This window comes from Trachemys scripta, chromosome 2 (genome assembly GCF_013100865.1).
Source record: "Trachemys scripta elegans isolate TJP31775 chromosome 2, CAS_Tse_1.0, whole genome shotgun sequence".
Taxonomy (NCBI): Eukaryota; Metazoa; Chordata; order Testudines; family Emydidae; genus Trachemys; species Trachemys scripta.
The window spans coordinates 87,476,656-87,491,256 of record NC_048299.1 but is presented as its reverse complement, the minus strand read 5'-3'; the positions used below and the strand labels follow the sequence as shown (position 1 = coordinate 87,491,256).

The window sequence follows — 14,601 nt, the reverse complement described above, 5'->3', positions numbered from 1 at the left end:
TAGAAGTAAAATGCAGAAAACAGCCAAAAATAAAATACAACCCCAGAGATTCTTGCATAGGGTGACCATATAGCAAGTGTGAAAAATCGTGACACTTTTATTTTCGGGGGAATAGTTGCTTATAGAAGACAAAGCCCCTAATACTGGGACGGTCCTGATAATATCGGGACGTCTGGTCTCCCTACCCTTGCATCAATCTAATATGTGCCTATTTGGGGATGCACATGCCAATGGAGATTTTGGATCTAAGATTAAGTACTACTGTCAGGGCAATCCATTAATGGATCACCCAATTGTCTGCCAATCTCTGCACCACACAGGGCAGCAGCAGCAAACAATCCGAATCCTGCTGTGACTATCATGCATATGTGGGTGTTGCAGTCTGGGCTATAGATTCCCAGATCCATACAGCTCAAATATATGGTAAATGTTTCACCAACTGCATCATTCCCCTCTTAAAGGGTTGCCAACCCTCTGGGATTGTCTGTCATGTGATGAAACCTCCAGGAATGCATCCAACCAAAATTGGCAACCTACCCTCTTAGTCCGTTAGGCCCTGCAGAAGCCCACCTGTAGTGCTGAGGATCTGCTTGGGAGGAGTGGATAGGGCCAATGAACTAACTCCACGAGGAATCAGCACAGATGCTACATATGGATGGAGATTGTATTAACTTTTATGTGCAGCTGCTTGGCACTGTAGAGATTCCCTCCTCCCTGAGGGATGTCACAGGGGAAGGAACCATCTGCAGAGTTGAAGCCAGCAGGGCTCCAAGCCATTAGGGCTGCACTTGCCATACAGCCCAGCAAGGGGACAAGGGACTCTCTTAGGTCTGGTCTATACTACCCGCCTGAATCGGCGGGTAGAAATCGACCTCTCGGGGATCGATTTATCGCGTCCCAACGGGACGCGACAATCAATCCCCGAATCGGCGCTCTAACTCCACCAGCGGAGGTGGTAGTAAGCGCCGCCGACAAAAAGCCGCAGAAGTCGATTTTGCCGCCGTCCTCACAACGGGGTAAGTCGGCTGTGATACGTCGAATTCAGCTACGCTATTCACGTAGCTGAATTTACGTATCTTAAATCGACTCCCCCCTGTAGTGTAGATGTACCCTTAGTGAAAGTGGATTTAACACAGTCTGTAGGCATGTAGGGGTGTGTGGCCATCCTTTGCTGTCAATCTCTGAGGGAGGCCACACCTCTTTGCTGTCACGCTCCTAGAGTAGCAGTCTATCAAAGGGGGGAAATTAGCAGTCTCTTGGGCTCAACCCTCAGGAAAGGGAGAGCAGCGAATGATTCCAGGGCCCAAGCCCTTAGGTGAGGCTGGGCTCCAAACAGTTCGAGTTCCCGCCCTCAAGCAGGGTAAAGTATTTAGGGACAGTGCAGGAACCCAGGCCCCTGGGCAGGGCAAGGCACCTTGCAGTCTAGTACTCTAGCCCTCAGGCAGGGGCGAGCACCAACCGGTCAAGAGGCCCACACAAGGGGCAAGCACCAACAACAGTCTATGGGCTCTGGCAAGGGAGGAGTGCCAAGCAGAGTCTATGGGGCTCAGACAAGGGTGTCTGAGGAGCACAGACCTCCCAACCTAAGGGGGGGAGTACTGCTCCCACCCCAGGTGGGGTGGCAAGGGAGACATGTGCCCACTCAGCTCCACCACATCCCAGCCCAGGGCAGAGTGGTCTGTCACTGGGTCAGCAAGGACTCCATCCACAAAACACTGACTGTGTCTCCAGCAGCACCACAGCCAGACGGTAATCTGGTTCCCCTGGGCTGCTTCCTGTACTCCCCGTTAGGTGTACCTGCATCCAAGGGTTGTCCTCCATCTCCCCAGGGTACACTGCAAGCAGCAGTCCCAGCAACTCCTCGGTGTCAGGCATGTCTGGCTGTTCGGGTAGGTCAGGGGCCTCCTGCACAGAAGTCTCCTGCGGGCTTGGGCTCCAGCAGCAAGCAGGGCATATCTGTCTCCCTCAACAGTTCCCATTCAACTGAGCTACAAGGCCCGTCTTTTATACTTCCTGTTCTTGTCCCGCCTCTCTGCTTCTGGTGTGGACTTCCTGGTTCCGCCCACCAGGGTGTGTGTGGCCCTCCCTCGCTGTCAATCTCCGAGGGAGGCCACACTTCTTTGCTACACAATCCTTAAGGAACTTTATTTGCTTGATGAATTTAGTTTAGTTTGTCATGTTTATACTTTAAAGTACATTTTTTTAAACCCAGCTGAGTGTTGATATTGTACAGCTTTGAGTAGAAGTTTTGAAAATATGGGGTTAAGTTCCTTAGAAATGGCTTTGGTACTAATTGCTCTTCTTTCTTAATAGTCTTTATTTAAGTGATAGCTGATAAACCGCCTGGCAACTAAAAATGTGAGTTTGGGGAAACATACTAAATACCTGAATATACCCTACCATTTCTGTCGAGTTGAAATTTGTTCACAGGGGCTTGCACATCCTAGATATTCCTCACCTCTCTGGGCGCTTATTCTGGGGAGTTTTCTGGAGAGGGACAGTTTCTTTATAGGTAGGGCACTTTGGTTTTGGTTATTTTAATTTTTGCCAGGAATTTATTGGTGTTTATTACTACAACAATAAAAACAGGTGAAAATTGGTGGAAAAAAACTATTAATATTTTTTTCTGGGTAAATATTGGGGTTTATTTTGGTAGACAGAAGGACGGGGGGAAGTATTCAGTAGATTAATGCTCTGATTAATGGAATTCAATGTGGTTTGCTGCAGAACTAAAACAAAACTAAAAACACAATGCCACCTCTGACTTTAAAAAGCAATGCATTTCTAATCCCCAAATAAAAACGTTCATTTGAATAAACAGTTTACTGCTGTAGACTTAGAACTATCAGCCTCTAAATATCTGCATTTAATAATTGGGCCACACCATTTGCAGCACATACACTCAAGTTCATCCTTTTCTCCTGTTTTTTTTTTTTTTTTAATTTCGAATACTTCCTTGTGTTCTGAAAGGTATTCTGATACAGATTTTTGTTTTCTTCTCATTTTAGTGTGTCAAATATTTAAACCGTTATCTGTTAACAGCTTGAAATGTGTACATGATGGGTATGAGATTCATCAGTACGTGCAGATGTGCATGCACTTCAGAGCTTGCATGCGTGCCTGTTTGTTTATTGTGTGTACCTTCCAGACTAATACATGTAGCCTTACTTCAACAGGTAGCTTTGCATATACATACAGACTAATGTATTATCATAATACATATATTTCATGCAATGTATTGTATTTTCCTGCTAAAACAAATTATTTTTTATATATTTGAATGATACAAAAGTAGGGTGAAAAAAAACAAAAAACAAATAATACTTTTTGTAAAACATGGGATTTTTTCAGTCAAAATCGGTTTAAACTGAAAACAAAGGGGCTTATTTATAGGCTAGATTGCTAGCAGGCCTAACACAGCTGCTCAGTGGAAAAGGTAGTACTAAGGTACCCCTCACTCCATTGTGTGGTAACATTAGGGCTGCTTACATTGCAGCCTTGGCATTTGTGGCTTTCTCACACCAGGAGCAACTGGGCTGAGAGTAGCAGGTAGATGAGATCTGTGGTTCTGCCCCTACTATTCAATGTCTCGCAGAGCAGACTAGATGCACGTGGGAGAATAAATCACACTCTTAAAGGACTTTACACATTATTTTAGATCGACTTAGAATTACTTACTTCGCATCCTCACGGCGCGGGATCGACAGCCGTGGCTCCCTTGTCGACTTTGCTTCCGCCTCTTGCTGAGCTGGAGTTCAGCAGTCGACGGGAGAGCGATCGGGGATCAATTTATCGCGTCTGCACTACACGCGATAAATTGATCCCCGATAGATCGATTGCTACCCGCCAATCCGGAGGGTAGTGTAGACGTAACCTGAGTTTGTATACCCATATTAGACAGATGGAGATGGAGATGGGCATAGTTGTTTGCATAGGTCCCGACTCTGTGGGTGCTCCGGGGCTGGAGCACCACAGAGAAAAATTGGTGGATGCTCTGCACCCACTAGCAGCTCCCCGCCCTCTTCCCCCCCCCTCGCTCCAGCTCACCTCTGCCTCCATCCGCCTCTGCGTGCTGCGTGCCGCGTGCCCGTTTTTTCCTCCTCCCTCCCAGCGCTTGCACTGCGAAACAGCTGTTTCGCGTGGCAGGGAGGGAGAGGAAGGAGGGGAACATGGCACGCTCAGAGAAGAGGCAGAGACGGGATGGGGATTTGGGGAAGGGGTTGGAATGGGGGGTAGGGCAGGGGTGGGGAAAGGATGGAGTCAGGGAAGGGCCGGGGGGGCGGGGGCGTGAGCCCCCACCAGCGCCGGGGAAAGTTGGCGCCGATGGTTGCTTGTGCAAATTAGGCCTGAAATTCCACATCTAGCTTGTTTCACAATACATGCGAGCTCACACACCCAAACATGCATGCGCATGCACACACACACACACACACACATATACACACAGAGAGAAATGCCTGTTTCCTTTTATCTTAAAATCAAGATTGTCGTAAGGTAGTTGTAGTCATGTAAAGTTATTTTGTATTCAGATTCTGTGTTTCATACTTGTTATTCTGTTAGGTCCTAAGAATTGTATATTGTTTATGGTGTCATTACAGAACAGTCAGATTTGTTCTAGCTTTCTGTTTTCTTTTTTTTTTTTAATGCAGAAAAACTTCACTGGCCTGAGCAAGAGCTCTCTAAAAAGTCAGTCTTAAATCCAGAAGAACATAAGCTGACCATTCAGAATGAAAGCAGTCTTCAGCATCTGTCCTCTGGAATCCTAAAGGATATTTTCACAACAGGAACCAGTAGCTACAATGTCCTTCTGCAAAGCAAAGAGGAGAAAAAACACCACTCTCAAAAGCTGTCATCTGCCTACCACAAGAGGCACAGAAAGTCCACCAAGTCTTCTACTACCTCGCGAAACAACGAGCACCGCAAGATCAAAGTCCCACTGCCTTTGCTCAGCAGTGGCTGGTATTGCACAAACAGGCAGCCATCCATCTTTATCGCTAGCCCAGTATCTAGCAGTGTAAAGTTTACACACAGTATTTCTGTTGCAGGGAACAGCATAGGACTGCCACCTCGACCCAAAAGCAAGGCTAAGAGACATTATTTTTCTAGTCTAACAAAGCCAAAGCAGCCTCAATTGTCAAAAAGCCATGGTAAAGAGGTAGATGTCTCTGGCCGAAAACTCTGTATACTAACTGCCATCAAGCCTTCCAATGTGGAAAAAGAGAAGATTAAATTCTTCAAGTCTGATTTTACCTATAATCCTCAATTTGAATATGCAAATCCTGCATTGCCAAATGTGTTAGCCAAGCACAGCCAAGCATCCAACAAGTTTCTTAAACAGGTATAGTTATTGTTACACATGCTCCTTATTCACTCCTCTTTGTAGTATTTTTTTCCACTTATAAAGACAGCATTTGGCTTTGTTTGCTGAGGTGAGAACATTCTTCATTATCTCATAACAGGCTACGTTAAAATAGAGTATGAAAATATGGCATTTGACAGAATACAAATTATATGCCACATTAGAAGTACTTAATGCACATCCCAATTATAGCAGCCTTTTCACTTTGAACGTGTTTTGATTTTAAAAATCTTTTTCAGGACTAAAGCACCTGAAACGTACTATCATAATCTATAACGGGTAGGCAACCTATGGCACACGTGCCAAAGACGGCACGCAAGCTGATTTTCAGTGGCACTCTCCCTGCCTGGGTCATGGCCACTGGTCCAGGGGGCTCTGCATTTTAATTTAATTTTAAATGTAGCTTCTTAAACATTTTAAAAACCTTGTTTACTTTATATACAATAATAGTTTAGTTATATATTATAGACTTATAGAAAGAGACTTTCTAAAAACATTAAAATGTATTACTGGCACGCAAAACCTTAAATTAGAGTGAATGAATGGAGACTCGGCACACCACTTCTGAAAGGTTGCCGACCCCTGATCTATTAGGGTTACCATTTTTTAAAATAACAAAAAGAGGACACTCCAAGGGGCCTCACCCAACTCCGCCCCTTTCCCGAAGTCCCCGCCCCAACTCCGCCCCCTCCCCTGAACGCTCCACCCCCTGATCCTCGCCCTCCCCTGCTTCCCGCGAATCAAATGTTTGCGGGAAGCCTGAAACAGGGAGACAGCAGCAGGTAAGCTGGGGCGGGGGGGGGGGTGCAAGGAGGCGCGGCCCAGTCCGGCCCCCTGGCCAAGCAGCTCGGGCCCGGCTTGGCTCGGGCACTGGGGCGCCAGCTCCGGCCCACCCCGGCCCCGGCGGTTCCAGCTCGGCTCGGACCCCGGGGCACCTGCCCCGGCCGAGCGGCTCCGGCCCCAGCGGCTCCGGCCCTAGGGCGCCAGCCCTGGTTCCAGCGGAGCGCGCTGGCCCCGGCCCGCCCCGGCCCGGGCGGCTCCAGCTCAGCTCGGGCCCCGGGCACCAGCCCCGGCCGAGCGGCTCCGGCCTGACTCGGCTTGGGCCCCGGGGCACTGGCTCTGGTTCCGGCCGAACGCGCTGGCCCCGGCCGTGCGGCTCCGGCCCGGCCCTGGCGGCTCCAGCTCGGCTCGGGCCCTGGGGCACGGGCACCGGCCCCAGCCGAGCGGCTCTGGCCCTGGAGCACCGGCCGAGCGGCTCCGGCCCCGGTGACTCCAGCTTGGATCGGGCCTCGGGGCACCGGCCTCGGCCCCAGCCCCAGCCCCGGCCCCGGCCCTGGCCGAGCAGTGCCGGCAGGCGGCTGAGCACCACCGGCCCCAGCGGCTCCGGCTCTGGCTCCAGTGCGGATCCAAACCCCACGACTCCTCCCTATTTTCCCGGACATGTCCGGCTTTTTGGAATTTCCCCCCGGACGGGGATTTGACGACCAAAAAGCCGGACATGTCCGGGAAAATCCGGACGTATCGTAACCCTAGATCTATAAGGATTTGCCCACAAAATGTTAATTACTAGATGTCTTTCTTTATTTCTTGTTTTCTTTGACTAGCCTGCTCTGTGGATCAAGATTTTACTATAACATTTTGTAGCTCTAACCCCATTTAAAGCATGAAAGGGCCACATAGTAATTACTTTTTTTGTATATGTTTCAAGGGGGCGCCGGAGGGAGGGAAGTAGGGAGGGAGGGAAAGAGCCTAGAAAACCTGCCAGTCCTCTTGATGACACGAGGATTTAGGGGGCAATCATACATTCGTTATTGCTTGCCTTAAGGTCACGATTATTGGATAAGCATGTGTTGCTTTCATTTGGTTTAATTAGCTTTGGAAGGATTTTCACATTGCATCAAGCTCAGTCAGGCAGCAAATCAGTGCCCATGCCCTTGAATGTGACTGAAATTCTGTTCCAGGGACAGGTAAAGCTGCATAAATCAGTTTTCCTATGATACATGGCCTAATTTCAGTGTGGATTATTGTGGATTATTAGGATGATGTTGTTTGTCTGATCACTAATCTGCAGAGTTTTCTATTTGTTTTAGTAATGTGGCTTCCTACCTATGTATTCTCAGTCTCAAAATGTTTTTATTTTAACTTTAAACTATTTTAACTGTAAACAAAATAAGACACAGTCAGGGCTTATCTACCCAGTTTCAGAAGTGACCCTCTTTCCACTAGTGCTTTTTTAATAAGATCCTTGACTAGCCTAGGAAATAAAGAGTGTTTGGAAAATGTGTTTAACAGAGAATCAAATATTGTAAGTGATGTCCTGGTTACAAGCTCTGTCATTGTGTAGTAGGTTCAGATTTGTGAGCATGAGTAGGCAATTTATTTCACTTCAAAATGACAAAGAAGCTCAGTGCAAAAATTGAAAACAAAAAACCAGCCACCCATGACTCTAACATCTAATATTTAAAGGTGTAGTTTGCAGATTAATATTAAAAATATATATTAATGTAACCCACTAGCTTGGTTTTATTATTATCATTATGAAAAACAGAACTTATAACTTATCTGCTCTGTCCTAAAAAGTGGGAAAAAAATCCTTTATTGAGGTTTTTTCTTTCTCTTTCTGTCTTTAAAAAAACAAAAAACAAAAAAACAAAAAAAACAAATGTCCTTTAGCTCGTTGGATGATTTTAGAAGCATTAAAAATAGATGATTGCAAATTTAGGTCCTCTTTTCCTTCTATAACTAATAAAATAGTTTTATTGTTAAACTAAATTTTGCAGATTGCACTTAAATTCAAAAAGAGCTAGTGATATTATGAAAAAACAAAAAATTCAGCCTGGTATGTTGGAATTTTTTTTAAAAAATGAGACCTTAAAAACATTTTATGTGAAGATAGCATATACAGAAACCCGTGAAATATCTGTTTAAAGGTTTGATTTCTTTCAGCCTATTTCAGTAAACCGAACCACTGTAATAATGAATAAATGCCTTTTCTGATAGTGAATGGTTCCTCAGCAATATGCTGTCTGGTTTTAGGGACTGACATGTCACTTTAAGCTTTTCTATTTTATAATTAAATGCAGAGAACCACAATTTTTAATATCATAATACAACAGTAATGCAGTATGTTTGTGTTCTGTCCAGTGAACCGTGATATTTCTGATGGTTTCTCTTTAGTCAGACACATAGCAAGGGAAAACGTCTTTTCCCAGATAGAGCTGCAAACGGCTTGATCAAATGAATTATTTTAAGTGATTGAAATTGTAAGGAATAACATCATCTCAAAGTCTGACTTGTTAAGAAATTGAATAAACAGATTCTGGACTTTAAGTAAACAAAATATGAGCAGTCATAACTCAAATAATACCAATCCCAGCAGATGGCACTATTTCTTTTCGCTTGCAGTAGAAAACCTCATCTTCATGCAGATTTGAATTTAGACTCTTACAGATTTTGTCCAGATGAACCAACATATTATCTAAAATGACAATCAGTAACTTGTATATTCTTGCTAAGGTGTGGGCCAAGTTGTTGCCTCACTTCAGTGTGAACTGAAAGTCTGAACTGAAAAATGAATTTGGGAAGAGAAGGGGGAACACTTTGTAGCCTTTTATAGTGACTGATACATTCTGAAGAGACAGTTCAACTCTTGGAACTAGTTAACCAACAGTACCCAGTATGTCAAGTAGTTCGTAGTCATATACTGCTATATACAGTACATAAAGCATTTCCCCTATAACAGGACATAGGCCCCAGTGTTTTTGCAACATTCTCAGGCTTTGATTGGTTACCATAATTATTCTGGAAGGGCTTTCTTTCTACAATGACTTGCCCAAGGTCACACAACAAGCCCGGTCTCCTGACTCTGAGGCCAGTGCTCAATCCACTGGTTTACAGAGACTCCCTTGCCTAGCATTAGTGATCAGAGTTTCCTGTCACTGAGAGCTTCATTTGTGTTCAGTCTTCTAAAGAAATTTCCTCACTGCTATTTATAATGAAGTAGTATTAGAAAATATTGCATTCTGCTTAGTTAAATGGCAGAGCATTCTTCTGGGATAGTACCATATGTCAGAGCTGCTTTTATTTGCTAAACTGCATCACAGGTAATATCAACATTCCTCTATAAACAATGTCAAAATGCAGGATTATCTACTAAAGATTACCTGTAATTGCATTTACTAAACCTCTTCATTTACCTTTATCTATGAGCTTTCATGTTGTGAACAAACTTACTCAGCACCAGGCAGTACATATATTTCCATCCACATCCTCAAATCTCTTCTCAATCCCTTTGTCCTTACTCTAATTTATTGTTCTCTTTTCATATATCATCCCTTCCCTAGCTTTAGAGATTAGTTCTTATTCTCATCATCTTTGCCACTCCTCTTGCCCAACTTTGCTCTCAAGATTCCTTCCAGCTCTCCCTCCTCCTTATTTATCTCTGTTTCTTAACAAGGCTTAGTCCCCACCAGTGAGAGCTGTTTTTTCATTTAATTTTTTTTAAAAGTTGAACTGGGACTAGTGTGGGTTGCCCTTCGTGTTTGAAGCATCTCTCTGAAGCCCTGATGAGATACTTGGTTCTGACAGAAACAGTATGTTGAAACCACTGCTGGGACACATCCCTCAGCAGCCCATAGCATGAGGGTAGGCCTGCCTTCTACTCCCACTTCCACACCCCAACAACAGAGATGATTCTGATGCCACATGCTGCTTCCAACTCAGCATCTAGTAAAAATTAAATGAAAAAGAAAGTCCTCGAGTGGTGGCTACGGTGGAAAAAGCGGAGAAAGAAAGGACTTGGGGAAAGTCTTGGGAGTAGGAAGCCACTTAAACATGTACAATAAAGATTTTTGTAAAGTTTTTATTTTTATTTAAGATAAGTTGAGTGATCAAAGTAGGGGACAGGAGTCAGGATTCATGGATTTCATTCCTGACTCAACTTTGAACTAGTCACTTACCACCAAATTTTCCAAAGTGGCTACTAATTTGTCTGCCTCCATTCTTGGTGTGCTCATCTTGAGACAGATAGGGCTTGAAAGTGCAGGGCACCCACAACTACAAATGAGGTCAGTGGGAGTTGTGAGTGTTCAGTACTTTCTGAGAGTCAGGCCTGAGGTATCTTAAGTTGTGCTTCCAAAAACGGAGGCTCCCAAAACCAGCAGCCACTTCTGAAAATTTTGGCCTTAACCTATCTGTGCGTCAGTTTCCCAGCTAGTAAATAGGGACAATTATTACCTCCCCGAGTCCCCCCAAGAGTGTAGAGAGGCCAATTTTAGCAATGTGTGTGAAGCACTTTGACTTGACTATTAAAGTAATGATTTTAACATTTTTTTTCTATTTACAGAATTGAAAATATGAAACTTTTTTCACAAGGATTTATTACAATTTTGATCAAATTATTTAAGAGCTTTTTAAAGGCAATGTCATAATAAATAATTGTACATGGTAACTTTAGACATATTACGGCTTCTTGGGGAGTTGCATTGCTTTGCCTTTGGCCTCATGATTAACAACCCACTCAAGGCGTGGCAGGATCCAGGCCTGGAACACTCCCTATTGTTCATTGTGTAAACATATTACTGTGGTTATTATATAATTAATGTATTATTGTTGTGGTTAAATTATGAAGTTTAACATAGTTGTGACAGAAAGTTTTAGGGCCTTATCTAGCTCTCAGTTGAGAAGCTCTCATTGGCATTCATGAGAACTGGATAGTACTCACAGGGACAGATTCTGCTACCCTTATGCTGAGTAGTACTATAACCTGCAAGGAGTTCATTCAGTATGAGTAAGGGTGGCAGAGTTGGGCCTTTACTGATCAATTAGTGCAGTAATTTCACCTACCAGAACTGCCTGTTAAATTTAATTTAAATTCTTATTTTCAACATCTTAATGCATTTTAGTAAAAGCTATCCACTATTCATTTATGAGAGGTGGAATTGAATAGCTGTTGGGGGTAAGAAAGAGAGAAGAAAAGAGGGCTGGGAATCAGAATAAGAGGCTATTGGTCAATTAAGTTTAATTGTGAATGCAGATCTCTGTTGCATGTTCAAAGAGATTTGAGCCTCAGAGACTATAAAGGTGCCCAATTCTTAGCATTTCAGGTGCTTACCTAAGAGACTTCATTGAATTTCCTTGTTTAAAAAGCAGTGAAGAAAAGTCTATGCCAAAGGATAAAATATTAAAGGAGACATTCTGTTTAAATGAAAGTGTGAAATTAAATTTATTGTTAAGTGAAATGAGATATATATATAGCAACTAATAGGTAACATGAATATCTTAAAAGATCTGGTAAGCTATAAGAGAAACTGAAGAACTGTTGTACTGAATTATTCAGGTTATTCAGTGAAAGTAAACTGTACTCCTGTAACTAAGTAGGAAACTTATTTTTCTTATAAGTGATGTATACAAGCATGAGAGCACACATCAAAATCTGCACAGTAACAGGAAAGCATCCATTTAAAATGAATGTCAGAAGATGGCTAGAACAAGTTAATAATTCAGCCTTTAAAAAAAAAACTTGGAAAAAGCACACAGGTTCTCTGACTGATAAACAAACTGGGCTATTAACTAAGAACTAAATGTTGCTTAGATTACGCCTGGGGGAATTCTGCACCACTACGCGTGCGCAGAATCTATGTCCCCCACATATTTTTTTTCTTCCCCGCAGAAAAATGACTTTCTGATGGGGAAGCAAAGGGAAGCCACAAGAGCGGTCACGCGATCCTCCCCAGCAGTATGTTTTGGGTGCCCGGGGCAGACGGCAGAGAGATAAATCACTGTGGGGCCAGCGGCGGGATTGGGGAAGACACTTATAAAGCAGTTCAGTAAATAACTTGATATGGTAAATCAGGTGCAGATGTCCGTTAGGGAGGAAAGGTCATGCTAATTACTGTACACGTAATACACAGATATATCCTTTGTCCCTGAACCTGTGTATAAAAATAAAAAAGGGAGAATGGCTTCTTTAGAGCTAAGTTTAGTAACTTTGCTGCTGATCGACACAGTTAAATAGAGCCTTCAGATCTCACAGGAGGCCCTTTGGATACTGTAGTAAGTGAGAGGCAGCATTCTAAGCTTGATCATAGGAAAATATCAGAAATGGAATGGAATGTTTGTTCAGCATTCAGAGAATCTCTCTCTCTTTCAGCCAAGAGCTACAATACTTAAAGAATGTCTCATGCATAGCATTATAGTGTGTTCCAATGATGATTGCTTGGCATTGCTCCGTTTTAGTTAAAACAAAACAAGACTATCTGTAGCTGTGTAAGTTTCTAAATTAATCATATTTTATGGACAGTAAGTCTACCCACCAAGTTCCCCAAATATCAGAATAATCTAGTCGCAGAGTGTGTGCATAGTCACCTTATTATTGCAGTATACTGGGAGTCAGAGCATTTTAAAAAAAGTCTTGTGTTTCCCATTATTATAAGTGGTATTATATTTGCATTATTAATGTGGTAAGGCTCAGTCCTGTTCTAATCTATTTTATATAATTCTTATAGTGACCTTATCATTGTAGCATCAGGGTACCTTCCAGTAGTACACTAAGGCTTAGCAATGTGACTAACATTGGTAAAGTATGGTTCCTTCTTACTTTGATCCTCTCCCCAAGGGAAGGTGCTGAGATCTTCTATTCACATTGAAGTTAGGAGGAAATTCAGCTCTTCTTCAGGGAGGTTCCAGCATCTTGAAGGAGCAGACCTATAACCAGCAACACAGTTTGCAGATGCAGTTCTCATAATTAAAACATTAAAATCTAATTTTTGCAAGAAACTAAGGCTATGTCTACACTTCAAGATTGCAGCTTGAGTCAACATACCCGAGCTAGATTTAATCTAGCTAACCCAGGTCCTGGAACAGTGAAGCTGTGGCAGCATGCCCTTCAGTTGGAACTATGGGTAATTACTTGTGGGGCTAGCCCACGTTGAAATGTGCGCTGCTACGCTTCACTACTCTGGGACCTGAGCGAGTTAGATTAAAGCTAGCTCAGGGTATGTCTACACAAACTACAATCACACCCAGTGACTGCAGTCTAGTCCTAGCCTCAGAGATACTTACTCAAGGCCCAATCCTGTAAAATGGTGCAGACCCTGAAATCCCATTCATATTAACTGTATTTGAGGGCACTAGGATCAGGCCCGAAATAAGGGAGCAACAAGAAATATTGGAGGAATACATTTGAAATGATGTGACGTCATCTTAGATGGGTAGTTTTCTATAAACAGTCCAGTGCAGCATTGTCAACTCTCATCGTTTTATAACAAGTCTCATATTTTATATTTGTCTGAAAGCTCCAGCTCCGGGAGTCTTGTGAACATAAGAGAATATCAGCTTTTTTTTTTTTTAAAACAAGATTTTTGGTCCTGATGGTTGTAGAGAAAAGCTTGAAAATGTGACCCAAATGAACCCTAAAGGCTCAAAAATAGCAGGGAAATAAAAAGAACTCAACCCATTTTTTTTTAAATCTCATGATTGTTAAGTCAATTTCATGATTTTTTAACATTTGTGGTTGGCAATACTGGCTGGCTGGAGTTCCTGGGAGCTCCTTGTAAAAATTCTCCCAACAAATTGAATTCTCCTCAGCCATCCTGTCTCTGAAGGAGTTCTCTTCCCTGCTTTGCTACTGCTAAATCATCCCTACTAAAGTTGACATATCCTGGATATCATAAAATTGATCTTCATAAGTATTTTATTGTCTTTGGAGTGCACTAAATGGCATATTTGAAAATAAATTGGGGTAGGCTATCCCCATCTCTCCTATAAGATCGTCAGCCACAATAACCTCAGTTCCCATCATACAGGGCTGAACACTGTGCTATCTATATTCAGTTCTGTTTTCAGCAACAAAGTATAAGCATTTCCAGATAAATACACTTAATATCAGTTTGTGTGCCAAGTGTTTTTGCCACCTTTCTTGTGCTTACGAGATAAATAGTTCCATAATTAAATGGAAAAACTGAACAGATTTCCCAGTCCTTCACCCCGTATCTCTCCAAACACATGCATCCATTGTACAGAGGGGTTAAAATATCAGTAATCATCAGGAATGCTTAGTCATGATTCAGCATTTCTAAATTAAAAAATATCAAAAAATAAACAGAGAGATTGTAATAATGCTTAACATTTGTACATTGAATGAGAGAATTGATAACTCCTTAACCCTCAGATCATCCCTGTGAGGCAGGAAAGGACATCTGGTTTACAGATGGGGACATTGAGACAAAGAGGCCCAGATCCTC

The 14,601-nt window shown here is 42.9% G+C and overlaps 1 protein-coding gene across 1 annotated transcript in view; it reads left to right on the top strand.

The window, feature by feature from the left end:
• KIAA0895 (KIAA0895 ortholog) overlaps positions 1 to 14,601 on the top strand; it is a 42,284-nt gene that overhangs the window by 9,524 nt on the left and 18,159 nt on the right. The window contains exon 2 of the mRNA XM_034761201.1: positions 4,650 to 5,338. Coding sequence (XP_034617092.1) covers positions 4,650 to 5,338 — 689 coding nt within the window. The remainder of the gene's footprint in view (positions 1 to 4,649; positions 5,339 to 14,601) is intronic.